General features: G+C 46.5%; 1 protein-coding gene across 2 annotated transcripts in view; it reads right to left on the minus strand.

The window, feature by feature from the left end:
- The window catches only part of KIF1C (kinesin family member 1C), a 949797-nt gene that overhangs the window by 201066 nt on the left and 722557 nt on the right, over window positions 1–26174 (minus strand). For both annotated transcript variants that reach the window (XM_085638138.1, XM_085638139.1), the window contains exons 16-17: window positions 25632–25711; window positions 5404–5498 (exon numbers count right to left, since the gene is read on the minus strand). In XM_085638138.1, the coding sequence (XP_085494264.1) occupies window positions 5404–5498; window positions 25632–25711 (175 nt within the window). The remainder of the gene's footprint in view (window positions 1–5403; window positions 5499–25631; window positions 25712–26174) is intronic.

Below are 26174 nucleotides of genomic sequence, written 5' to 3' on the forward strand. Positions count from 1 at the left end.
AGGAGATTGACGGGACCAGAAAGGAGAAAACAGGTATACTCCAAAGTGTGGCACCGGAAGTCGGTACCGTACTAGCGGTGCACGGAGTAACCCGTGCTGGTAAGGTATACGGGCGTGTCTGTACAGTTGATGCATTACAAGACATAGGCAAACGTCCCGGGCACGTCTCTGTAACCACGAGTCTAGTCCTCACCTGCATATTGCCGCAACTGTGGTCCGCCCGGGTAGTTGAAACTGGGCGAAGCGCTGAACTCCCGCGAGATGTTACGTGGGGGCGCCATATTGTCCCAGCAGTTGCGGCAATATGCAGGTGAGGACTAGACTCGTGGTTACAGAGACGTGCCCGCACCCACACTAGGGTAAGTCTATTGCAATTCCCTTCATCGCCTCCCTATCCCCCCTCAAACCGCCCCGTTACCGCGGTTCACTTCTAGCCCTTGCATGTTGTTAAATTTCTCGCCCATTATTTCCAGAGCGTCCCTTCGACGATAGTGCGCATGGGTATCGACTCCATCCTCAGTTTGTTTATCGCCATGATGGAAAATGATGGAGCTAGAAAGAAATAAAGAGATGTCCATGTGAATGTATCCAATTAAGATAATACTGGAACAGATACAGGTTCCGGGGAGGCGGGTGGGTGTGTACAACTCTGCAGCTCTACATGCCAAGAACAGATGCATACTGGTAGGTAGCTTTTTCCGTTCGAGGCATATGCGCTGCAGATTTTACACTGTGCATAGACTGTATAGCCGTGTCTCCCCTAGCGGTGGTCACCTGTATCTGTTGCAGTGGTTTGAAAAAGTGTTTTAAGAACAGCTTGGCCTACAGAAGCCTGTTGCTTAGCCTGTACGTCCACACAATAGTGTTTGGTGAAGGTGTGTGGTGTAGACCATGTTGCTGCTTTACAGATGTTATCTAAGGGAATGTTTCCTAAGAATGCCATGGAAGCCCCTAGTTTCCGTGTTGAGTGCACCCTAGGGGGAATTATTAATGTGTGTTTAGCCTTTTGGTAGCATATTTGAATCCATTTGGCTATCCACCTAGCAATCCCAGCCTTGGCGTTGGGGTTACCTTTATGAGGTGGTGTGAAGGCTACAAATAGTTGTTTTGTCTTTCTAAAGGGCCTAGTCATGTCACTGTAATAAAGTAGTGCTCTTTTGACGTCCAGTGTGTGAAGAGCTCTCTCTGCTACAGAGTCCGGATTTTGAAAAACATAGGTAACTTCACTGATTGGTTAAGGTGAAAAGCAGAGATTACTTTGGGAAGGATGTTTGGATTCGTTCTAAAAAGCACCTTGTTACGATGTATTTGTAAGAAAGGTTCTTGTATGGTTAAAGCCTGGATCTCGCTTACTCTCCTGAGAGAGGTAATTGCGACAAGGAAAGCTACTTTCCATGTGAGGAACTGCAGTTCACATTTGTGTTGAGGTTCAAATGGGGGACCCATGAGCCTGGTAAGAACAATGTTTAAATTCCACACTGGAGAGGGTGGCGGTCTGGGGGGATTTATCCTTTTAAGGCCCTCCATAAAGGCTTTAATTGGAGGTACTCTAAATAGTGACAAGTGTTGTCTGTTTTGTAAATAAGCGGCAAGTGCTGCTAGATGTAATTTTATGGATGAATATGCTAGATTATACATTTGTAAGTGTAGCAGATAGCAAATGATGTCCTGGATTGATGCCTCCAGCGGATCGATTTTATTGTTATTGCAGTAGATGACTAATCTTTTCCACTTTGCTGCATAGCAAGCTCTAGTAGTAGGGTGTCTGGCTTCTTTAATGATGTTCATACAGTTCGGTTGGAGGTTAAGGTAACTGAACTCTAGGACTTCAGGAGTCAGATCGCTAGATTCAGTTGCCCTGGACCGGGGTGCCTTATCTCTCCATTGTTCTGCGTTCGCAACGTTGGGTAGAGATGTCGTTTTTGGTGTGGAACGACTGAAAGTTCCAGGAGTGTTATGAACCACGGTTGACGTGCCCATGTGGGAGCTACAAGGATTATCTTGAGAGACTGTTTGAGCTTGCGTACTACTAGGGGAATCAGTGGGAGTGGCGGAAAAGCGTACGCAAATCTGCCTGACCAGTTCATCCATATCGCATTGCCCTTGAACAACGGGTGTGGAAAACTGGCAGTCAAGGTTGGGCATTTTGCTTTTGCGTGTGTGGCGAACAGATCTATGTCTGGTTGACCCCGTATTTGGAAAAATGGTTGAAGTACTTAGGGATGAAGTTCCCATTCGGGTATCTGCTTTGTCTGTCGACTTAGCAGATCGGCAATCTGATTGTGAACTCCTGGAAGGTGTTCTGCTAGAAGGTATATGTTTTGTGGAATGGCCCATCTCCATATGCTTTGTGCCAATTGAGAGAGCTGCAAAAAATGTGTTCCTCCTTGTTTCTGTATATAATACATTGCTGTCATATTGTCCGTCCGGACTAGGACAGTCTTGTGGTGTAGATGTATTTGAAATGATTTTAAAGCTAGAAATATTGCCAGTAATTCCAGGGGATTGATGTGGAGCACTTTTTGTTGAGTGGTCCACTTGCCTTGAATTGTGTGGTGTAGGAGATGGGCTCCCCAGCCAGTGAGTGATGCGTTTGCTGTTAGCACTATGTGTGGAACTGGCTCTAGGAACAGCCGCCCTTTGGAAAGGTTTTGTGTATTCCACCACTGCAGAGAGCGATGTGTGCGGCTCTCCACCAACACCAGATCTGTAAGTTGTCCTTGAGCCTGGTTTCACTGACGTGCTAGACATTCTAGTAAGGGGCGCATCTGAAGTCTTGCGTGAGGTACGATGAAAATGCAAGAGGCCATCATTCCTACGAGTTGCACGAATACTCTTGCTGGGAGGGAATGCTGTGGCTGAAATTTGGTGGTTAGGGTTTGTATACTGGCTATCCTGGCTGGATTGGGATATGCCAGAGCTCTGGAGGTGTCTAATGTGGCCCCTAGATACTGATGTATGTCTGAGGGCTACAGATGTGACTTGGAGTCGTTTACTGTGAATCCCAAGTTGTGTAGTAGATGGATGGTTTGATGAGTATGATGAACACACTTGGGTGAATGACTTGGCTTTTATCAGCCAGTCGTCCAGGTATGGAGAGACATGGATTTGTTGTCTTCTCAAGTGTGCTGCTACTACTGCAAGGCACTTTGTGAACACCCTGGGTACGGTGGTCACCCTGAATGGAAGGACTTTGAACTGATAGTGTTGTCCGTCCAGTATGAATCTTAGGTATTTCCTGTGAGCAGGGTGTATGGGAATGTGGAAGTAGGCGTCCTTGAGATCTAGTGTTGCAAGGAAGTTGCCTTGTTGAAGTAGTGGGAGGACCTGTTGAAGAATGATCATATGAAAATGATCTGACTGTATGTAGAGATTGAGAGATCTGAGGTCGAGTATTGGCCTTAGGGTGCCGTCCTTTTTGGGGATTAGGAAGTACAGCGAGTCAACCCCAGTTCCTTGATGCTGTAAGGGAACTAGCTCTATTGCTTGCTTTTGAAGCAGTGAGAGAACCTCCTGTTTTAAGAGCGTGAGATGTTCCGTGGACGTTGGACGCTGTTTTGGTGGTATGGTGGGTGGGGTTGTTGTAAGTTCCAGGCAGTAACCATACTACATAATTTGTCTTACCCACTTGTCTGAGGTGATCGAAGTCCAGACAGGTAGGAACTGTGATAGTCTCCCTCAGACCGGGGTGGAATGGTCTGGAGGGAGAGGAGGGAAGTCACTGCTTATTAGTGGGGGAAGTGCGAGTGTTGTTGTTACCTCCGCCTCTCCCTTTGTTGTTATTTACCTTGTATCCGCCTCTAAAATATCCCCTGTTGGGGGATGTTTGTGTCGTGTTCTTGTAGGAAGAAGAGGCAGTGTCTGTTCCGATGTTTTTGGATGCTCCTCTATAGAAGGAGCGACGAAAGGAACCATGTGTGGATGGAGACTGTAATGCCCCCATGGATTTAGCAGTCTCCGTGTCCTTTTTCATTTTTTCTAGAGTGGTGTCAACAGCCGGTCTAAAACTTAGTTTTTGATTGAACGGCTGATTGAGGACAGTTGTTTGTACCTCCTGTTTGAAGCCAGAGATGAGTAACCAGGCATGTCTTCTAAGTAACACGCTAGTGTTAATGGACCTAGAGGCGGTTAGTCTGGATGCAGGTTTCCTCTTCCCTATAGAATGGGCACCGAGTCTTTTTGGACAAGGAAATAGTAGTGGGGGGGTAAACAAACCGGGTGAATCAGAACTCAGTTTTGTCCCCTCTGTTTCGAATGACTCGATGTAAAGTGGCACATCTTGAAACGCATGGATGGGCCCTCCTTCCACCAATTCAGGGGCAGCCCCCAGTAGGAAGCAAGGTGGGAATAATAGGATCAAAACTGGCATTACTGCCAGAGGCCTCAGTCACCGCTCTTTTGGTAATGCTCAATCGTTCTTCCATAGAATCAATCTCTTGGTTCATAGCTCCCATGGCAGGAGTAGCAATAGAGCTGGTTAAAGATAGCTCCTTACCAGTGATGGCCACAGAGCTCCTCTTCACCATGGTACAGGATATTAGCTCAGGTTGGTGTCACATGTCTGAGTGCTAAACCAAGAGGGGTGGCCCTGCCTCCTTTGAGCTATTATGGGCGCAGACGGTCCAGGTCTTCGTCTTGAAACATCCATCGCTGCAGGAGAGAGCAGGCCCTTTTCAAAGCTTCAGCTGCACCAAGGAGGGGCCCACCTCCAGAATCATGTAATGGTACCATTTTAATTTTAGCAACAGTTATACCTCAGTAATATTTGTAGTTCACATTAATTGTTTCATTTCACTATGAGCTGAAGGCCTTGGGTGGGATTCAAGTACTTTTAAATGTGATCTTTTGGACTGAAGGTGCTTTGAGAAGTTTGGGTTAGTGAAGAGATCTGTCTTAAGTCACTTTGTGATGTTCTGATCGTCTTTGGGAAGAAATTTAGAACAAGTTTCCCTGATCCAAAAGGCAGTTCCCTTTGGTGAAGATTTTTTCTATTCTGGTATGTTAAAAGTTTAAGAATGCCTCACTACAAGTTGTTGCCTATTAAAAAAGTTCAAGATTAATTAAGGCAGTAATATTTCATATGATGCCTATACATTACAAAAAACATAGATTGTTAGCACAGGACTTAAGTACCTAACTATTAATAAGGAATCCTAGCACAGAAAAATCTTAAAGTCACCAACAATACTATACAGCACATTGCTAGGAGTATACACACCACTGTTTTCTGTTGCCTAAGTGAGACCTGGTAAGCACAACGTATTTCAGCTTACAGACTCCACACAGCATTAGGGTCAATATGTGACCACTGGTGGCTGCAGCTTTGCAAAGGCGGTCTGTTTAGTTGAGCTTTAGATATTAATCACGGCACAGGAAACATACGACAGAGAACAACAGATTTACCTTCTCCATTAGCATTAGTGCACGAGCGGAATAAGCAGTGCTGCTCCTTGATAAACTGGCCACTCAGCTTAATATCCACATCCACCTGGCCAACTCTGGCAAACATAAAAAGATTACAGGTCAAATCATCCAAGTGAACAGTTCAATTTCATGCATTAGTAAATAATGAACGTAACAACTGCTGCCTTTAAAAACGCTTGAGATTTGCAGGGAACTCTAATGAAAAAAATACTGACCTATATTACAGTTCTCCAGCACTGATATCTGAAGGGTATTTGATTACTTGTATTATTCCCATAATTAAACTTGGTGTACTCGGAAGTTATATTAAATAGCATAACAGTTAACATTCACTTTTAACATGGTGACAACTTACCTGGCAGACAGGCAACAAACGAGACCGATGTCTCGTCCACCTTATTACAAGTGCATTATATATCCTAATGCATTTGTTTTAAGGCGGATGGGACGTCTGTCATGGTTGTGCCAGAGTACCTATCCGCCAGACCCTAAATCAGGCCCTTAGTACTTAGAGTAGCCGATACACCTCACTATGTGGCCCAATTTGAGCCAAAAGGGACTTCGCTCCACTCTCCACATTCACTTCTATAGCTAAAGAAGCTTGTACCGCAGAGAGAACAGTAAAGGATTAGGATGAACCTCATGCATAGGGGAAGGGGTGGTTGCACATCTGTCTTTGAGAAACACCAATTCTGCTGTAGTTTCAGGTAAGTAACTTTTACTTCTCTGGCACTGGACCCTTTGTACCTTCACATCCTTGAGTTATCACTAGGCCGCAAGAATAGGAATGAAATCAGATGGCAGGAATGAAGCTTATCTTGTCTGAAAAGGTTCTGCAGCACCAACTGCACAACTGAAGAATCCTCACTTGCTCTCACCTCTATGCAATAGTGCTTGGTGAAGGTCGGCCCAATAGATAAAACAGCTGTTTCACGTAGATCTATAAGTGGAACATCAGCAAACAGCACTGAAGAGTGGCCATTCGCCTTAAAGGGTGTATACGGACTACGCTGTTCATTGTTAGACTAGTATTATTAGGACTGAAATGCAAGCCAACCAAAGTAGAAGTTCTTGTTTTGTTCAAATTTGACTTAAAAATAGCTGTGCATACGAGAATCACATAATCTATGTGGAACTTAAAGAATGGTTCCTTTAACAAAAGGGATTGCAGCTAAGCCATCTTTCTTAATGTAATCAAGAAAGCAGCATTCCATGACGCATGCTGAAGCGCTGTTCTTTGAAAACTCTAAATATTATTGTTCCTCAAGGCAGGTAAGCTCAAAGTTGGATACTGTTGTAAGGAGTGGATTTCCAAGAACAGGTTCTTCATAAACACTTTGACCAATCTTTGATAGAAAAGGGGTTAAAGCATCCAGTCTCTTCTTGATTGTCAATATTACCACAAGGTGGGTATTGGCGGAAGAGTACAAGAAACCAAGTTGTGCTATATGAGGTTCATACAGTAGAATAGGAATAACGCATATAGCCTAGAACTTGCGTTCTACACAGACAGCATCCTGAACTTCTTCTTCAGGAGGAAAAGATTTAAGAACCTAAGTTTCAGGATTAGACGAAGACCACCATCTGTTTTCACGAACATGAAGTACTGCGAGTAGCAGACCTGCCTAATTTCCAGCGCTGGTACCAACTCCATTGCTTCTTTGTAACCAGGGCTACCACCTCCTAGGGAGGTAGTCTTCAGTTTGAAGGGACTGTGGGGAAGGGATCCAGAGAGAGGCCTGCTTTAAGTGTAGGGCATACCTCTTATCTATAATTTGAAGAGCCCACTAGTTCAAAATTCTAGCTTAACAGACCTATAGAAAGGAGGACACCTGCCCTAGAGCGGTTTCTCTGGTGATGTGTGGAAGGAAGTGATCACTTGCCTGGTGCTATTACCTTTGATTTTGCCCCTGCCTCTGTATTGCTGGAAACGAGGGTTTTGAGATTGTTGCTAGGATTTTGTGGTCTGATGCTGCCAAAAGTTGAATCGCGTTGAGAAGCCACAAAATCTCCAGTACTGGTGGTAGTTGTTTTGGGCAGACTGAAGGTCAAGAGCACGAACTGTGGCTCTGCTTGCTTAAACATTCCAAAAGCAGTCTCTGCCTTGTTCCCTAAAAACTTAGCACCATCAAAAGGAAAATCCATCAAGATTGCCGGGACACCATTTAAAAACCCTGCCGATCTCGAACAAGTGCGCCGATGAGCAACCACTGAAAACCCCATAGCCTTTGCAACAAATTCATCTATGTCCAGACTGGCCTTTATAAATTGATCGAACATATCATAACTGACCCTCGATAACTCAAAAAAATGCTCCTTAAGGTGATATCAAAAATTGTAAAGAACAATATGGGCTATATCCCATAACGCATGGGTGTATCTCTGTAGCAGGAACACAGCATTTAACGATTTGAAGGCTAGACTACCTGTTAAAGGATCTGTTTTTTGCATGTAGTGCTGTAGATCCACATGCTCTGCATACTCCTGCCATCTCGTGTTGGGGTCTAACTTTTGCAACTTCGTTTTCTTCCAAGAAGTCTTCTGAGTCACAAGGTCTCTCTGACTTTTCCTCTAGTAGAGAATGCCAATGGGCACTAACTCCAATGATAGATTGTTTTTCGGCCAGTGGGTGAGAGTAGGTATGAAGTAGTGAGTAGGATAGAATAGTGACGCAGCATGTAGAAAGAGTGAAATGCGAAAGATATCTGTAACAAACACTGGCTTCCAGGGAGGAGAGTGTGATTCGACAGCACTACATGCAACAGGGTAAGCTGCACATGCACAATCTGTTCACAGCATTATGTGGCAAAATTTAGGATGGGTTCTAACAACCACTGTCATTGTGGACTTGGAAAAAACTGGTTTTTACAGTGTGAGGGCCTGTAGCTTACTGATAGGTATGAGAGACGCGATAGCTACGAGGAAGGCAACATTCCAAGAAAGAAACTACAGAAGGCATGAATGTAGCGGCTCAGGAGGAAGCTCCATAAGTATGGTGAGGAAAACATTGTGATTTCAGACTGGGGCTGGAGGTACCCTTGAAGGAATGATGCATCCATAAAAGCCTTAATTACAGGATATTCATGAGTGAGGAACACGTGGGTATAGCTGAACTGATGTGTAGGCTAACCCCGACTTTCGAAAATGGAGGAGGTAACAAATAATATCTTCTATTGTAGGCATAATAGGGTTTATGTGGTGTGGAGTACAATAGTGGACAAAATGCATCCACTTAGCAGCATAGCAACTGCGTGTGGTGTGCCTACGGGCGTCCCTGAGTATGCCCATGCACTCATGCGGTAGGCCACAATAACCAAGTTCTAGGACCTCAAGAGTCAATTCACCAGTTTGAGCTGACTGACGTCTGCCTGTGGCTTTGCTGTAGTTTTGTGTGAGACGGTCTGGCCATCTGGGGATCTTCTTGCGAGGGACCTCTCCAGAAGGGTTAAAACGATAGTTGTCTGGCCCACATTGGACTACCAGGATGAGGGTGAGGGACGTTTGCCTTAGCTTCCTGACCACATAGGCTAATAGTGGGAGATGAGGAAAAGCATATGCAAAGATCCCTGACCAGTTCATCCGCAGAACATTGCCTATGGACCGGGGGTGTGGAAATCTGGTGGCGAAGTTTGGGCATTTCGCGTTCTCCTATGTGGCGAAAAGTTGTAGGTTTGGGGGTGCCCCATCTTTAAACGTAAGGGAGTAGGATTGTGGCCTGAGTTCCTATTTGTGGACTTGTTCCTGCATTCTGCTGAGCAGGTCTGCAAAGTTGTTGTCCACTCCTGGAAGATACTTTGCTAGGAGATGTACTTGGTGATGGATGGCCCAATACTGGATTCGCTGTGCTAGGGCCGACAGATGAGAGGGAGTGTGTGCGCTCCCTTGCTTTTGTAGGTAATACATGGCAGTCGTTATCTGTGCACACATTAACTACTTTACCTTGAATCTGTTGAACAAATGCTTTGAGAGTTAGATGAATGGCTAGCAGATCCAAGTAGTTGATGTGAAGACCTTGCTGTTGAGGTGGCCAAAGACCCAGAACAGATTGTTGCTGTTCCACCACAGCCGACAGCGATGGGTGCTGGCCTCTATCAACACTAGATCTTCAAATCTGACCCCCTGCTTGTGACCACTGGCCTGACAGACACTCCTGAAGCCAACCTATATGGAGCCTGATGTGGGGCACTATGACAATGTATGAGTCCGGCATTCCTAGAAGACGCATTAACATACAAAGTGGATGAATTGGCTGTAAAGAGGCAGAAACTCTTGGAAGGCCTGTACCCTGTGGGCAGTGGGCAAAGCTTTGTCCATGACTGTGTTTAGGACTGACCCTAGGAAAGGTTGAACTTGGAACTGCTCCAAGTGTGATTTGGTGGCCTTCGCTGTGAATGCAAGGCTGTGTAGGAGGGAATTGCAGCCTGGGTATGGGCTAGGCATTCTTGTTTGCTTACACTATTGATTAGCCAATCGTCTAGGTAGTGGAGGATGTGAGTTTCTTCCCTCCTAAGGTGAGCGAATACCACCACAAAGCACTTGGTAAAGACCTCTAGGGCAGTGGTGATGCCAAAGAATAGAATCTTGAACTGGTAGTGTTCGTCACTGGGCAAAACCAAAGGAGATGATGGACAGAGTGTTGAACATTGCAAGCACTCACCCCCAGTCAACTGATCTGGTTTAATCCATCATCATTCTTCAGCTCACTCTGCCACCCCAGTTCAGACATGGCCATATGCAAATCAGTATGACCCTGTGCCTCATGGGAACAGTCCAGCCCGAACTGCCAAGCCATGTCTTCCCTGGACCGGAAACAAGCATCTTGGGACCGATTTCAGGCTAATCAGCCGTCATCAGCCAGGCTAGCTTAAATCCAGTGGCAAAGTGAGCAAGGGACCCATGTCTGGGCTTACCCTGCCAACTTAGGGCGAACAAAGCAAAACCAAAGGAGACTGACCATGAAGCGCAGGTAGCGCCAATGAGCTGGATGAACTGGGATGTGAAAGTAGGCGTCCTTCAGATCTAGTGTGACCATGAAGTCACCTTGTTGCAGCAGAAGGGTGACATCCTGAAGGGTGACCATGTGAAAATGTTCAGAAAGGATGCATCTATAGAGAGACTGGACTGGAGGTCGAGGATAGGTCTGCAGGACTGTGTGAGCTCTGGGGAGTAGGCTTTGGAACCCCCTTTTGCCTGCTGCTTCTGAAAAGATCTCCTGCCGGAAGAAACCTGGAGGGCTCCCATTGCCTTGGCAGTTTTGGTGTCCTTTTGTATTTTCTCTAACATAGTGTAAACCTGTGGCCCAAACAGGTGCTCCCGGTTGAAGAGCAGTGTGACAAGATGCGGTTGCAGCTTTGGTTTTAAGCAGGACTCACAAAGCCAGTGGCACCGGAAGATCACCAAGGTGTTCACCCCTCTGGATGCCATATCCATGAAATCCAAAGCGCCTCTGATAGCAGCACTGGAGAAGGCTTTCCCCTTCTCAACTAGTTCTTCCTGTTTCTTGCAGTATAGGTCAGGGAAATGTTGGAGGAAGCCCTCCATCTCGTCGCAGTGAGCTCTATCATACCAGGAGAGGAGGCCTACCAAATGGGTGATACACTAGTTTGTGGCTGCACTCATCGTTAATCTCTTACCTGCAGCATCGATTTGCTTGCTTGTCTTTTCAGAAAGCGGATCGTCGCACATGGCCTGGGCAGATATCCTTTAACCGGCGTAGGTGATAGCCAGGGAGTCTGGTTGGACATGACCCCCTAATCTAAAGTGGGTAAGAGGGTGCCAGCTTGTATGGTTTTTTCAATCAGAGGTGTAACTACCTGGGATTTGACTGGGTCCTTGAAGATTTCAGGGACAAATTTTATCATACCCTTGAGCACAGGGAGTTTTTGGAGAACACGCTCTGTTTTGGAATGTGTCTTGACCAAGAAATAGTCATCCTCGCGGATGATATATATTTCCACCTTATGGTAGGCAGCCGTGAGTCGGATTATGCTTTGGTGTCATCTGGCGGGGAGGCACTGATCAGAACGTGGTCGAGATCTGGGTGACCCTGAAGATCTATTGATAAAGTTTTTCCCAACTAGGCACTCCTGAATCAAACATTTATTCCATCCAAGTAAATGTATACTGACAATCTTTTCTGGTGCATCACAGACACAGAGAATTGCAGAAGGAGGCTTTTTTGTCAGTCACCCTGGTGGCAAATAATCTACCAGAATTGCCCGAATTACCAAAACAAGGAGAGGCAAAAGAAAAAGACAAGGTGAAAGAGCAAGAGAAGCGCAGTTTGAGCAGCAACAGGAAACCTTAGTGATTAACATCTCAGATTTCCCCTAATCAGCACATCAACTAAAGGTGTTAAATACGGGGGTCATCATTTGTTCCTACTTATTAAACTAAAATGTAGTTGGAAATAGAAATAGCCATGTCCAGTATTGGAGCTGATGTTGGGTTGAGTCAGGTTTCGTTTAGGAAGAGAATGTCCAGATCAGATCCTGATAGTATATTAGCAGAGTGTTTATCTCTTCTTATGAACGGTGATTGTTAAGTTCATTTCGGCCGGTGAAGCTTGCTGTCTTGAGGGTGGGGATGGGGGTGGAGGTGGGGATGGAGGTAGAGGTGGGGGGGGGGGGGGGGGGGGGGGGTAGTGAGTCTGCTGTTGTAGATACCATTTCTCCTAGACGGGGAGTCAGTGCACTTGTTGGTGGGCGTGTACATCTTCTCTAGTGTGAGCATTAGTGTGACGACTTTCTTCTTGAACCATTCAATGTCTTCTCTGAGTAGCTACAAGTTAACATTGATTTGGTACACTGTTAAGTTGCTTTTTTCTCCATTTCTGGATAAGTCGGGTGGGTAGTTGATTCTGGGTGAGTTGGTTCCCGAAGGGGACAGAGTGGGAGCATCTGCATTGTTATGGCCCAACATGTTTTTTTATTAGTAAGGCCAATGTTGGTTCCTCTCAAACTGGAGAAATGACCAGACCTTTACGTCACTAAGAGACAAACAGCAGTGAGGTCAGGTGTGCCACTGCCTTAAAACTTTTTAACTAGCTGTCTAATAGGGTAAACCTACTCTTTGAAGGATTTTGTCTTTTATCTACAAATGGCTGCAGTGGGGTATAATCTTATTAGAGAACTAGTATTTAGGGTGCTGACTCATGTTTGGGTAGAGGCTTCGACTTCCCCTCCATCGGCTATTTTTCAAAGTCCTTGAAATAGGCACGGTGGTAATCCGTGTTTGCCTAGTGCAATATGCCACCTCGGATAGATACCTTATCTTGATTGGATGAGAGAGCCCAGTCCTCTCTCAGTTATATTTGCAAGGGGCAAGGCAAGGAGCACCAGTCAAAGATGGCCGCTTCCCCTTTGTGTGTTCATTTTGTCGAAGTCCTCTTTCTATCCCAATTAAGTTAGGCATCAGCCATTTTGTTAGACAGGATGTAATGCTGAGGAGGTGCTGGTCAGGATAAAAGTCCCCAAAATGGCCCCAGAATCTTTCACCTTCGATATCCTGTGTGGTAGAGGGTCACCATTCCCTCCTTAGATTGGATCAGGGAGCTCCGCCACTACCCAGTGTCATTCTCCCCTTTGCTTCGCTTCTGATGTCCGCCACAAATGCCCATTGGCATTGTCCTCAGGTCAGCAGTTTGCAGAACTTGCATCACTCAGGATGGTTACGTCTCACCCCTTGTCCTGTCTACAGCACGCTCCATCCTCTCTTTGTTCTCCACCCTCAAATATCGCAGGGGGAGACCTCAGAGCCTCTGCTAACTGGGAGCTCTCTCCAGCATGGAGACTCCCATGAATAGCACTTTGATTTGCTTGTGCGGAGTGCTCCTTCGTTTCATCGTTCTCCACACTTAAGGACCGCAGGGGTGTGTCCACATAGACTCAGTTCTCTTCCGCTGCTCACCGGGAGCTTTCTCCAGCGCGGAGATCTTCTGTAGGTCGTGCTTTGAATTGGCGGGGAATAAGAGGTGCCCTGAGCGCTTAGGTCACCATGGGATCGCTAGGCTACTAATGGAAGTCCCGGCGCACTCAGTGGCTTGTGTCCCGAGCTCTCGTCCTTACCCTCCCCAAATGGCTTCACCCTCGGGGTACTCAGTGGCTTGTGACTTGCATTTCACTCTCGCTGAGCGTTCTTTGCCTTAGATGTCATAGTTACTGATGAAATTCTTGACCACAAATTCCTGATCCATAATCCAGATCTTAGAGTTTCAAAGTTTTTCTTGTGGACGGGACATCGCAGGGATTTACACTATAATTGTGATCCCTGGCCCAGGAGCTCCTAGAAAAGCTCCTGTCAGTCCGCCATCTTGGAATCTTTTTTTTTTTTTTTTTTTTTTTAAAAACTTTATTTACACATCGAATATTCACAGTCATGGGCCTACAACCGCCTGGGCCAGCCGCTAATGTAGAAAAAAGGGAAGAAGACAATAATACAGCAGTCATACGAGCCGGGGCGAGCCACACGCATAACGGCTGCAGCCGCCCACAACTGAACATAGCACTACAGAAAGGTTTCTTATTAACTTTTTATAAATAAAAACAACAAAAAGAAACTTATACCAGGCAAAAGAACTCCATTAACAGGGACTTGCTCTCTCATGAGCGGGGGACAACAGCGACAACGCAGCCAATTACACAGTTATTCGCGTGAAAAAGGGCAGGGGGGGCAGGGAGAGGATCAGTCATCACTCCCGCAAAGCGACCAGGAACATCAAAGTCAAGGGGACATCGTTACGTCATCTTGGAATCTTAAGAAAAATCTCAACAAAGCTAGTTTGCTCAGTCACTGGATGAATATACTGAGCATTTTAATAAAATAGGATACCCCGAAACAGTGAACAAGATTCCAAAACTAGATAGCAAGGTTCACATTTGTTTAGAAGTTATCCATCAGTTCCAAACAAATTAAAAACACAATCTCTCAGAGGTGGGACATTTTACAGTGGAATAGATTTTGGAGATCTGTATTCGGAAAAGCCGTTATTTGCCTACCAAAAGTCGAGAAATTTCAAAGAATTTTTTAAACCTACAGCTGCACAACAAAGCTGGAAATGGGACATTGAGATGTGGAAATTGTACCCATTGTAACAATGTAATTTCTGGGAACACTTAAACACCCCTCCCATATAGGCCAACAAATGATTCTAAAGAACAAGTTACTTACTTTCGGTAACGATATATCTGTAAGAAACATAGGCTAGTTATAGATTCCTTACCTTAGAATTACCCCCAGGCATCCGACTGGATCCAGAAAGATTTGTGTCAGCAGTACCCCTGTGCGTCGAAAGGTGGTGTCAGTCGGCTCCCCATTCATTACCTACATCGTGGTCGCCTGGATGACGTCGCGGTAGCTACTTAGATACTGCCCTCGCATGCTGACGTCAGTTCTGTACACAACTTTCCAAGCCAGAAGCGTAGAGCCATGCAAGACAATAACCACTGGTGCACAAAACTAGGGCTCTGAAAGGAGATCCTTAACCCTAGAAGTCAGTTCGCAGAAAGGGGAGGATGGGTGGGGTGGTAAGGAATCTATAACTAACCTATGTTTCTTATAGATATATCGTTACCGAAGGTAAGTAACTTGTTCATCTGAAAGAAACAGTTAGTTACAGATTCCTTTAACCTTGGATTAGATACCCCAGCAATAACAACCCCAGAGGTAGGTCTGCGAACCAAGTTCACACCAGAAAGTCCTGGAGAACAGAACGGCCAAAGAAGCAGTCTCTCCAGAATTGGCTGTCCAGGCAGTAGTGTCTTGTGAATGTGTACAGCGATGCCCACGTAGCTGCCTGACATATGTCATTAAGGGGGACTCCACATTCCAAAGCAGTCGTGGCTGCTGTCGCCCTGGTGGAATGAGCGCCCAACCCCACTGGTGGCTCCTTCTTTGCCAAGGAATAACAAGCTTTGATGCACAAAACGACCCATCTAGAAATGGTCCGTTTGTGCACGGCCCGACCTTTTTTGGTGCCCCCATAGCCAACAAAGAGCTGGTAATCCACCCGGAATTGTTTTGTGCGATCCAAGTAAAAGGAAAGCGCACGCTTTGGACCCAGACGGTGGAGCCTCTCTTCTTCTTTGGAAGGATGCGGAGGCGGAAAGAAGGTGGGCAAAGTGATGGTCTGTCCAATATGGAAAGGAGTAACCACTTTGGGAAGGAAGGAAGGACGATTTCTAAGGACAACCTTGTCCGGATGAACAGTCAGAAAAGGATGTTTAGAAGGAGGAGCTTGGAGCTCTCTCACCCTGCGCGCAGAGGTGAAGGCCACTAGAAAGGCAGTTTTCAAAGTCACTAGCCTGAGAGGACAGTTATGTAGCGGATCAAAGGGAGCGCACATAAGATATGTCAGAACTAAATTCAAGTCCCACTGAGGCATTACGAAGGGAACAGGAGGAAAAAGGTGAGTAATGCCCTTAAGGAAAAGATTTACAACAGGGGACTTGAAAAGGGAAGGCTGATCAGGAAGCGTAAGAAAGGCTGAAATGGCCGAGAGGTAGCCCTTTAGAGTGCCCAGAGCAGAGACCTGCTGGGCCAAAGAAAGGAGGAACAAGAGGACCTCAGAAAGAGGGGCGGAAAGGTGTTTCACAGCCTTAGCTGCGCACCATGCCACAAATTTGTTCCATCTGCAGGCGTTAACCGTCTCAGTGGAGGGACGCCTGGCTGCCAAGATAACATCACAGACTTTGGGAGGCAGGTCAAATGACGTCAACTGCCGCCGCTCAATCTCCACGCAAGGAGGTGGAGGCTGGACAGGTTCGGGTGGAGGATCGTCCCCTGCTATTGCGACAGAAGATCCTCCTGAAGAGGCAGTCTGGTCGGAGGATCGATGGCCATGTATAGCAGCTCGGGATACCAGACTCTTCGTGCCTAATCTGGAGCCACAAGAATGACTTGGGCCCGGTCACGCCTGATCTTCTTCAGCACTCTGGGCAGAAGTGGTATAGGCGGAAAGGCGTATAGAAGACAGCAGCTCCACTCCCGATGAAATGCGTTGCCTAGCGAGTGCCGCCTTGGAAATTCCAACGCGCAGAATTGCTGACATTGCATGTTCTCTTCGATGGCGAATAGATCTAACCAAGGCTCTCCCCACTGTTGAAAGAGTCCTTGCACCACCTCCGAGTGAAGATGCCATTCGTGATCCATCATGCACCTGCGGCTGAGTTCGCCTGCCCTGGCGTTCAAGGAACTTGCCAGGTGTTGAACCACCAGTGATATGCCCTGATGTTCCAGCCATGTCCACTGGCTCTTGACATACGGTCCACGACCTCACCCCGCCTTGTTTGTTGCAGTACCACATGGCGGTGGTGTTGTCTGTGAACACTTGCACTACCTCTTCCCCGGACAGAGGGAAGGAATGCTTGGAGTGCAAGACGAATCGCCCGAAGCTCCAGAAGGTTGATGTGGAGCTCAGACTCCACCAGAGACCAGAGGCCTCTGATCTCCACCTCTCCCATGTGGCCGCCCCAACCCAGAAGTGATGCATCGATCACCACTGTGAACTCTGGTTGGGGAAGGGAGAGGGATCTGCCGTCGACCCAATCCTGGTTCGTTAGCCACCACTGCAATTGGTGTGCAGTGCCCTCCGAGATCTAGACGCAATCGGACAGGTTCCCCTGATGTTGTGCCCACTGGAACTTCAGGTCCCACTGCAGAGCCTGCATATGCCATCTGGCATAGTCCACCAGCAGGATGCAGGAGGCCATCATGCCCAGTAGCCGGAGGGTCATCCTGACAAACCCGGGATAGAGGCTGAAAGATAGGAATCATAGCCCAAATATCCCGGACACGCCGTTCTGGAGGATAGACCCGAAACTGCCTCGTGTCCAGAACCGCTCCAAGGAAGAGGAGCTTCTGAGAGGGAGTCAGGTGTGACTTTGGCACGTTGATGGAGAACCCCAACGAATGCAGGAGGTCGGCCGTAGTCTGGAGGTGGGAGACGACAGCCTGGGGCGAGACCGCCTTCAATAGCCAGTCGTTGAGATAGGGGAAGACTGGAACCCCTGATCTGTGCAGCTGAGCTGCGACCCTCGCCATCACTTTTGTGAACACCCGAGGGGTGCTGGTAAGGCCAAAGGGGAGCACGGTAAACTGAAAGTGCTCGTGGCCTACCGTGGACCGTAGGTAACGCCTGTGGGCTAGCAGGACGAGGATGTAAAAGTAAGCGTCCTCCAAGTCCAACGCTACCATCCAATCTCCAGGATCGAGAGCAGACAGGACCTGAGCTAGCGTCAACATTTTGAACTTCTCCTTCCGGAGGAAGAGGTTGACGTTCCTGAGATCCAACATAGGGCGCAGGCCTTTGTCCTTCTTGGGCACCAGAAAGTAGTGGGAATAGCAACCACGACCTACTTCTGGGACAGGAACTCGCTCACCGGCTTCCTTGGTCAAGAGTGACGAAACTTCATGTTGGAGAAGGGCCAAATAATCCTCCGACATGCGATGGTACTGATGTTGCATGGATGGAGGGGTGGTCTCTAAGGGGAGGGAGTAGCCCCTTCGGACTATTTGCTAAACCCACCTGTCTAAAGTGATGGTGCGCCAGTGAGGGAGGTGATGGCGAATCCTGCCCCCCACTGGCGATTGGTGGCCCTGAAAGGTCGGACTAGGAGGTTTGGAGGCTGCGGCAGAGGGGGCTGTGGTGGACTGGCCGGCCCGCTGACTCCCAGAACCACGGAGGTGGTTCCCACGTCCCCAGCCGCGCAGGGGCTGAACAGCTTGCGCTGGCCTGTGGCTCTGGGCGGGACGTGGCGGGGCACCCCTTCCGTAGCCACGAAAGGGGTGAAAAGCAGACTGCGCAGGGCGGGTTGTGGAGGGGCCCAAGTACCTGCCCGTAGCCCAAGAGTGCTTAAAGCGCTCCAGCGCGTTGTCTGCCTTGTCGCTGAGTAGGCGACGGCCATCGAAGGGCATGTCCATAAGAGTGGATTGGACATCCCCTGAAAAACCAGGCATAGCGTCGAAGGGCTACCGACGTGTAAATTGTCCTGCCTAGTGAGTCGGCGGTATCCAGCTCACAGCGGATGATAAACGTTGCTGTGTCTCTCCCTTCGGCAACTGCACTGGAGAGTCTGGCCCGGCCTCCTCTGGGCACTGAGGCAGCACTTGTGCCACCGTATCCTACACGGAGTGGGTGTAACGGCCCAACAGACATGCAGTGTTTACCGACCGCAGTCCCAAGCTGGAGGAAGAAAACATCTTCTTCCCAAGATAGTCCAGCTTTTTGGATTCCTTATCAGAAGGTGCGTTAGTGAATGCCCCTTTGGAGGTGGAGGCTTGGACCACCAAGCTCTCCTGGGTGTTAGGAGAGGAAAGATGGGTCGCCTGGGGCTGGGCGGGGGCATCGGCAATCATCCTATCCACAGGAGCCCCTGTGTTGGGCTTGGACCAGGTGCCCAAACGGATGTCAGTGAGGGCTTCATTAAACGGTAGCAGGGGCTCCGAAGAGCTCGCTGTCGGTTGAAGCACCTGTCAGGAGGTTAGTCCTGACTGCCACCGTAGGTAGCTCGGGGTGGAGAGCCTCGGCCGCCCTACGCAACACCACGGCTTAAGACGGGTGCATGTGAATCTATAGCACTACATGCCAAGAACAAATGCTTACAGGTTAAGTAACATAATCCGTTCAAGGCATGTGTGCTGGAGATACACATGCTGTGCATAGACTGTAAAGCAGTCCCTCTACGTAAGTGGTGGTTAACCTGTGGGATTCCAGTTGTTTCAAAAAGATTTCTTTGTACTGCCTGACTAACATTGGATTGTTGATGTGCTAATACATCCACCCAATAATGTTTTGTGAAGGAGTGTGGAGTGGACCATGTTGCTGCCTTACAAATGTCAGCAATGGGAATATTCCCTAAAAATGCCATTGAAGTCCCTATTTTACAAGTCGAGTAAGCTTTAGGGGAAACAGGTAGAAGTCTTTTAGCGTTAGTATAACAAGTTTGGATGCATTTTACTATCCATCTTGAAATTCCAGATTTAGAAATAGCATTTCCAATGTGTGGAGGAGAAAAAGCAATCAATAATTGCCTTGTCTTTCTGAATGTTTTAGTTCTGTCGATGTAATACATCAAAGCTCTTCTGACATCTAAGGTATGTAGAGCTCTTTCTGCAACTGAATCAGGTTGCGGAAAAAAAACCTGGTAATTCTATTGATTGATTAATATGAAAAGGGGAAATCACTTTATGGAGGAACTTTGGGTTAGTTCTGAGCACTACTTTGTTTCTATGAAGCTGGAAGAATGGCTCTTCTAAGGTTAGTGCTTGGATCTCACTGATCCTTCTAAGCGAAGTTATAGCTATTAAAAAGGCAACTTTCCAAGATAAATATTGTAGTTGGCAAGAATGTAGTGGCTCAAATTGAGGTCCCATAACTCTTGTTAGTATTATGTTTAAATTACATGCTGATGCAGGTGGAAGCCTAGGGGGAATGATTCTTTTAAGTCCCTCCATAAAGGCTATAATAACAGGATTTCTAAACAAAGATAAGTGCTGTCTATTTTGCAAGTAAGCTGCAATGGCAGTCAAGTGCAAATGTATTTAAGTGTAGGCGAAACCTATGTTTTTTAAATGCAGCAAATAAGAAATAATTATTTGTACTTGTGCATTTAGAGGGTTGATTTTTTGTTGTTGTCAGTAGAAAACAAACCGTGTCCATTTGGCAGCATTACATGGTCTTGTGGTAGGTCTACGAGCTTGTTTAAGAAATTCCATGCATTCTTGTGGTACGTTTAAATACCCAAATTCTAAGACTTCAGGAGCCATATCGCAAGGTTCATTTCCTTGGGACTGGGATGTCTTATTGTGCCCTGGTTCTAAATGAGAAGGCCCAGGTTGAGGGGGAAGCTTCTTGGGTGGAACTAGGGAGAGCTCTAGTAGAGTTGTGAACCATGGTTGCTGAGCCCATATTGGTGCTACTAGTATTAATGTGAGAGATGTTTGAGCTTCCTGGCCACTAATGGTAGTTGTGGGAGAGGTGGAAAAGCGTAGACAAATATCCCAGGCCAATTAATCCACAGAGCATTGCTTTTGGATAGGGGGTGTGGGTACATGGATGCAAAGCTTGGGCATTTTGCGTTTTCTGGGGTTGCCAACAGGTCTATCTGCAGAAACCCCACACTTTTGAAAGTATGGTAGGAGGACTCAGAAGTGGAGTTACCATTTGTGGACTTGCTGCGTCCTGCTGACAAGGTTTGCGACTTGATTGGTTGTCCCTGGTACATGTTCTGCCAGGAGTTGAATGCTGTGATCAAGTGCTAATTTCCATATTGTCTGGGCTAAGCGTGATAGTTGGAGAGAGTGAGTCCCCCCTGTTTTTGTAGATAATACGTAGTTGTCATATTCTCCTTTCGGATTAGGACAACTTTGTGTTGTAGGTGAGGTAGGAACGCTTTCAATACTAGGTGAACAGCTTGAAGCTCTAGGTAATTGATACACTGCCAGATCCGACCTCTGTCGAACAGAGAACCTTATATTTTTGGAACCCACAGGGAGTTTTCACTGAAACTTTAAACTTCCCCCACAGGTCCAGCTTATTGCCTGTGACCTGCTGGTCCTTACTGTTCTATTTAAGAAAAACGTCAATAACCACATCACATACACACAACAAAGTGGTTTCAAACCATCACATAAATGTGTGTAACAAAAAAGAAGAAAAAAGTGTGAGAGAAGGTCAGAAAGTACCTCACGTATGCAAACCCAAGGAGCTGCTGGATGGTACTCGCCAGTATGCCCACTTTATCATCATCGGTTGCTTTTGTGGCCAAAAAGAAAAAAGGAGGTGTGTGCTTAAACTTCCTCAGAGGTGAGAAGTCAAACAAGAAATGAATCAAGAAAATGTGACAACACTGAGAATGTATGAGTCACTCAGTGCCCACTGGTCCCCAACAATGAAAAGAGAAAAATTATTCTCACAATTAAAATGGGGTACCACTCACATGCAAAACATACTTTGAGTGCCGTGAGGGTCCTCAGGTTAAAAGAAAGGCATGTAAATAAGTTCTGAGGATTCCACCATTGCAGAGAGTGATGTTTGTGGCTGTCTACCAACACTAGATCTTGTAGTTGACCATGTGACTGTGTCCATTGATGTGAGAGACATTCTTGTAAAGGACTCATGTGTAACGTGGCACTATTAAGATGCAAAATGCCATCATGCCCAAAAGTCGCATAAGTGTTTTGACTGAGATTTGATTCCCAGTCTGAAAGTTTTTGATTAGTGTTACAATATTATGTGTCTTGTCTGCATTTGGGTATGCTAACCCTAAATGAGCATTGAACATGGCTCTTAGATATGGTTGTATTGTAGCTGGTTGTAGATGCTACTTGTGTAGGTTGACGGTAAACCAAGTTAGTGCAGTAGGGTTAGTGTTTGTTGTGTATGCTGTTTGCAAAGGTTGAACTCTTTGCCTTTATCCACCGGTTGTCCAAATAAATTGGGTTTGGGGTGTATGGTTTTCTCTTGATCTTGAGTTATTAGGTCTGGCCAGAGAGGTAGTTTCTTATATTGCACTAGAGATAGTTGCAGTAGTGTTGTGAACCATGGCTGCCGTGCCCATGTTGGGGCTACTAGGATACGCATCAGAGAGGTTTGTGTTAATTTCTGAACTACATATGGAATGAGTGGGAGAGGAGGCAAAGCGTAAGTAAATACTCCTGGCCAATTCATCCGTAGGGCATTGCCTCTTAATAGTGGACGAGGGAACCTGGATGCGAAGTTTTAGCATTTGGCATTGAGGTGAGTGGAAAATAAGTCTATTTCCGCTGTCCCCCACCTTTTGAAGTAAGAGTGAAGTAGTGTCTGATCGATTTCCCAATCATGCACCTGTTGATGTGTTCTGCTAAGCATATATGCAAAGTTGTCCACCCCAGGTAGGTATTCTGCTAGGAGGTGGATTTTGTAATAGATTGCCCAGTGCCAGATACGCTCTGTTAGGAGGGATAGCTGTGAGCAGTGTCGTCCCATTCCCCTCGTTTTTTAATATAATGCATTGCAATCATATTGTCTGTTCGTATCCGCATTATCTTGTTGTATAAGTGAATGCGAAAGGCTTTGAGGGCTAGCTGGATTGCTAACAATGCCAGATGGTTGATATGAAGCTGTGTTTGAGCTACTGTCCATAGACCACGAACTCTGAGATCTTGCATATTTGCCCCCCTCCCCATCCCTGGAGGGATGCGTCTGTAGTAATGGTGATTTGCGGAATTGGGGCTTTGAAGAGCCGGCCCACAAACAGGTTGTTGATGTTCCACCACAGCAGAGAGCGATGAGTTGCTGGCCCATCCAAAATTAGATCTTGTAGACCCCCATTCGCTTGAGACCATTGAGATTGCAGAGTGCATTTAAGGGGACGCATATGTAGACGAGCGTGTGGTACTATAGCTATGCATGAGGCCATCACACCTAACAGACCCATCACATTTGTAACCGTAATATGAGCTTGTGGCTGAAATAGAGGTAATGTTTGCATAAACTCTGGGACTCTTTTTGCACTGGGATATGCCTTGGCTGTGATTGAGTAGAGTGTTGCACCTAGGAAAGGCTGAATTTGCAGAGGTTGCAAGTGAGACTTCTGTATGTTTAATGTAAACCCCAGTTTGTGTAGAAAATGTGGTATTTGTTGAGTGTGCTGAAGGCACTGATAGCGAGTTGGAGTTTTCATAAGCCAATCATCTAGATATGGGAAAATATGTATTCCTTCTCGACTGAGATGAGCCGCCACTAATGCAAGGCATTTTTTTAAAACCCTTGGAGCTGGTGTGACCCCGAATGGTAGCACTTTGACTTGATGTTGCTGTCCGTTTAGCTGAAAGTGTAGTTAACAACAGTGTGCTTGATGAGTGGGGATGTGGAAGTATGCATCCTTGAGATCTAATGCTGTCACGAAATCTCACTGCTGTAACAGTGGTATTATTTCTTGTAGTGTAACCATGTGAAAGTGTTCCGAGGTGATGTATCTGTTTAGTGGCCTGAAGTCTGGAATAGGCCTTAATGTTTTGATCTTTTTGGCCATGAGAAAATAAAGGGAGTATACTCTGTGTCCCTGGTGTTGTAGTGGTACTATTTCTATTGCTCCTTTTTGAAGGAGAGAAAGACCCTCTTCCTGTGAGAGTGCAAGATGTTCTTTTGGCATTTTGTCTGGTCTGGGTGGAATTGTGTTTTTTTTTTGTTCTGAACAATACCCATCTTTGGTTATGGATAACACTCATTGGTCTGTGGAAATGCGTTGGCAATGTTGATAAAATTGTTGCAACCGTCCCCCCACTGGTGTTGTATGTGTTGGGGGAGGTGTAAGGTTGTCACTGTTTTGTAGGGGTAGGGGTTCTGGCAGTGTTTGCAAAGCCTTTACCTCTGTTTGTATACTTAGTTTTGTAGAAAGTTCCCCTATTAAATTGGCTTTGATAGGAACCCTGTTGTTTGTTGGTATTATTTGAGTTAGAGGACAAATGTCCTTTGTTTGTAACTTTGTATTGGTGCAGAGGTCAAATCCGGTTACTGGGGCCCAATGTTAGTCAAAGGAGACTGGCCGCATGTAATGAGGTGCTGGTTGCAGGTAGGTAAAAACGGAACTGGGGGTCATCTCCAGGGGTTAGGACTAGCACTGGGGGGGCCACGAGGCAGCACCAAGCACGCACCCTCTGCGGCACCGAGACGGTCGGGTGCAGAGTGCCAACACTGTTAGGCACCTAATGCAAAATAATGAAGACTCAAGATTTCAAACAAATGCTGCAGGCTCGGACCAGGAGGCTGGACGATGGGAACCAGTGGCACTGGAGGTAAGTTGGGTTGCTGAGGAACTCTGGGGAACTGTTGGTCGAGCGCCCCAAGGGGGGGGGGGGGCGGGAAGGGGGGGGCGGGTGCAGGGGTGTCTTTGGACGTTGGAGAAGTCTTACTGGAGCCGGTCATGGTTGGGGGACAGTTTGAGTTGAGTCTGAAAGTGTCCTTGTGTAGTCCAGCAGAGGTCACTCTGGAATGAACTCGAGCTCAGGATCGCTGGGGAACCTTCTTGGAACTGGTGGGCCACTTGGAATCAGACAGGAGGGGTCAGGTGCAGAGGTAGGCCCGGAGGTATGTTTGTGCGGTTCAGCAGGACACTGGAGCTCTGCTTGTTGGGTTTCTTTGTGGATAAGGCCGCTGTCCTCAAGAGTTCTTGGTCATGAGGGAAGGCAGGCAATCCTCCCAGGGTTATAGAGGTCGCTGGGCCTGCAGGACGAGTAGCTTTTTGGAGCAGGTTTCTTTGAGGGCTGCAGACAGGCTGGTAGGGCTGGGACCAAGTTAGTTGTCGTCTGGGGTCTTCACTGCTTCCGAACTCTTCAGTCAATTTCTTCAGTAGGTTGGCAGGAATCTGAGGAGCAAGGTTTAGGGGTGTCCCTAAATACTCAATTTTAGGGCGTTACAGGTACTGGCAGGTAGTAGCCAATGGGCTACTTACTTTTAGGGTGACTACACCCATTGTATGTCTATTCCCTTTGGGGAGGGGGTATACCTCTAATCATATTGGCTAAAATACTCACAAGTAATATGGAGGATTTTCAAAGGAGAGGGTAACTTCAGCTCAGGACACCTTTGGAGTGGTTGTGGCTGAGAGGCGACACACCTCTTCTGCTTACTAGTTTTCCTACTGACCTTGACGGCCAACACAAGCTACGAATAAAGAGGTACTGATGTCAGGAATTTTCCAGAGTCCTGGTTTATCCCTGGGTTACGTTTTTGTGGGTCCAAGAATATTCATATCTCTTTGATGTCATTAGATCTATTATCTTATTTAATTATCTTATCTAATCTCTACTGTATAGTTAATCCTCTCCATGCAAACTGAAGTCCAGAAACAACTACCCACTTTCCACTGCCAAAGGAAAGTGAGGAGACTAAGCAATTGGCACATCATAGCATGCAACAAAGCTATAGAGTAAAACAGTCCATAGTTTCAATCAGTATTGGTAAGGTCAGGTTGAATTTTAATCTAATCTGTTTTGATAATCACTGCAAAAATTCTCAGATGCTGACAAACAGAACGAAGGTGAGCCATGCGTATGCTTTCATCTATCCCATGAAAATGAAACAGTCTGCACAACGCAATCCTGTTAAAGTCTACAACTATTACACAAGATTGCCATTGATAAATTCTGTACAGTTTCAGCACAGGGCTGCAAGTAACCGAAACAAAATGTATGCAAGTGCTTAAATAGGCAATCTGGTGTATGCTTACCTGGTGACTCCATCCTTTATGTGATACAGTAAGCATTCAGACATCAGTGGGTCTTCATTCAAGTTTACCAAATGAGGAGTCTAAGAGAATATGAATGACAAACCAAGTTGGTGATGGGACAGTAAGTGCTATTTAAATAATAATACAATAGGCACTTTAGAACAAACCTTTACCATGAGTTTGAACGATGCAGCCAATGCTTATGTTGAGCTCCATGGATATTGTCATTTTCTGTTGCTGTTGGATATGAAGCCTTTGTTGCACAAAGGCTTGATAATCTTGGACCACGCTGACAGCACATATAGACCACTTGAGTGGACGACTGACAGACTCCTTTTAAGTCACTTTTATCCATTCAATATGAGCCTCTCTTTGCAAAGACTGACCTGAACGACAAACAGAAGTAAAAACCTAGGCACCCTCATGGCGCAGGGACCGGTCACAGCAAGTGAAGAAAACCAAGTTCCACTCAGACATAAGACATGGAACATATAGCATGATCTATTTAGGGTGATGCAAGCACAGCAAGAACTCGCAGATAGA

Source organism: Triturus cristatus, chromosome 12 (genome assembly GCF_964204655.1).
Source record: "Triturus cristatus chromosome 12, aTriCri1.1, whole genome shotgun sequence".
NCBI lineage: Eukaryota > Metazoa > Chordata > Amphibia > Caudata > Salamandridae > Triturus > Triturus cristatus.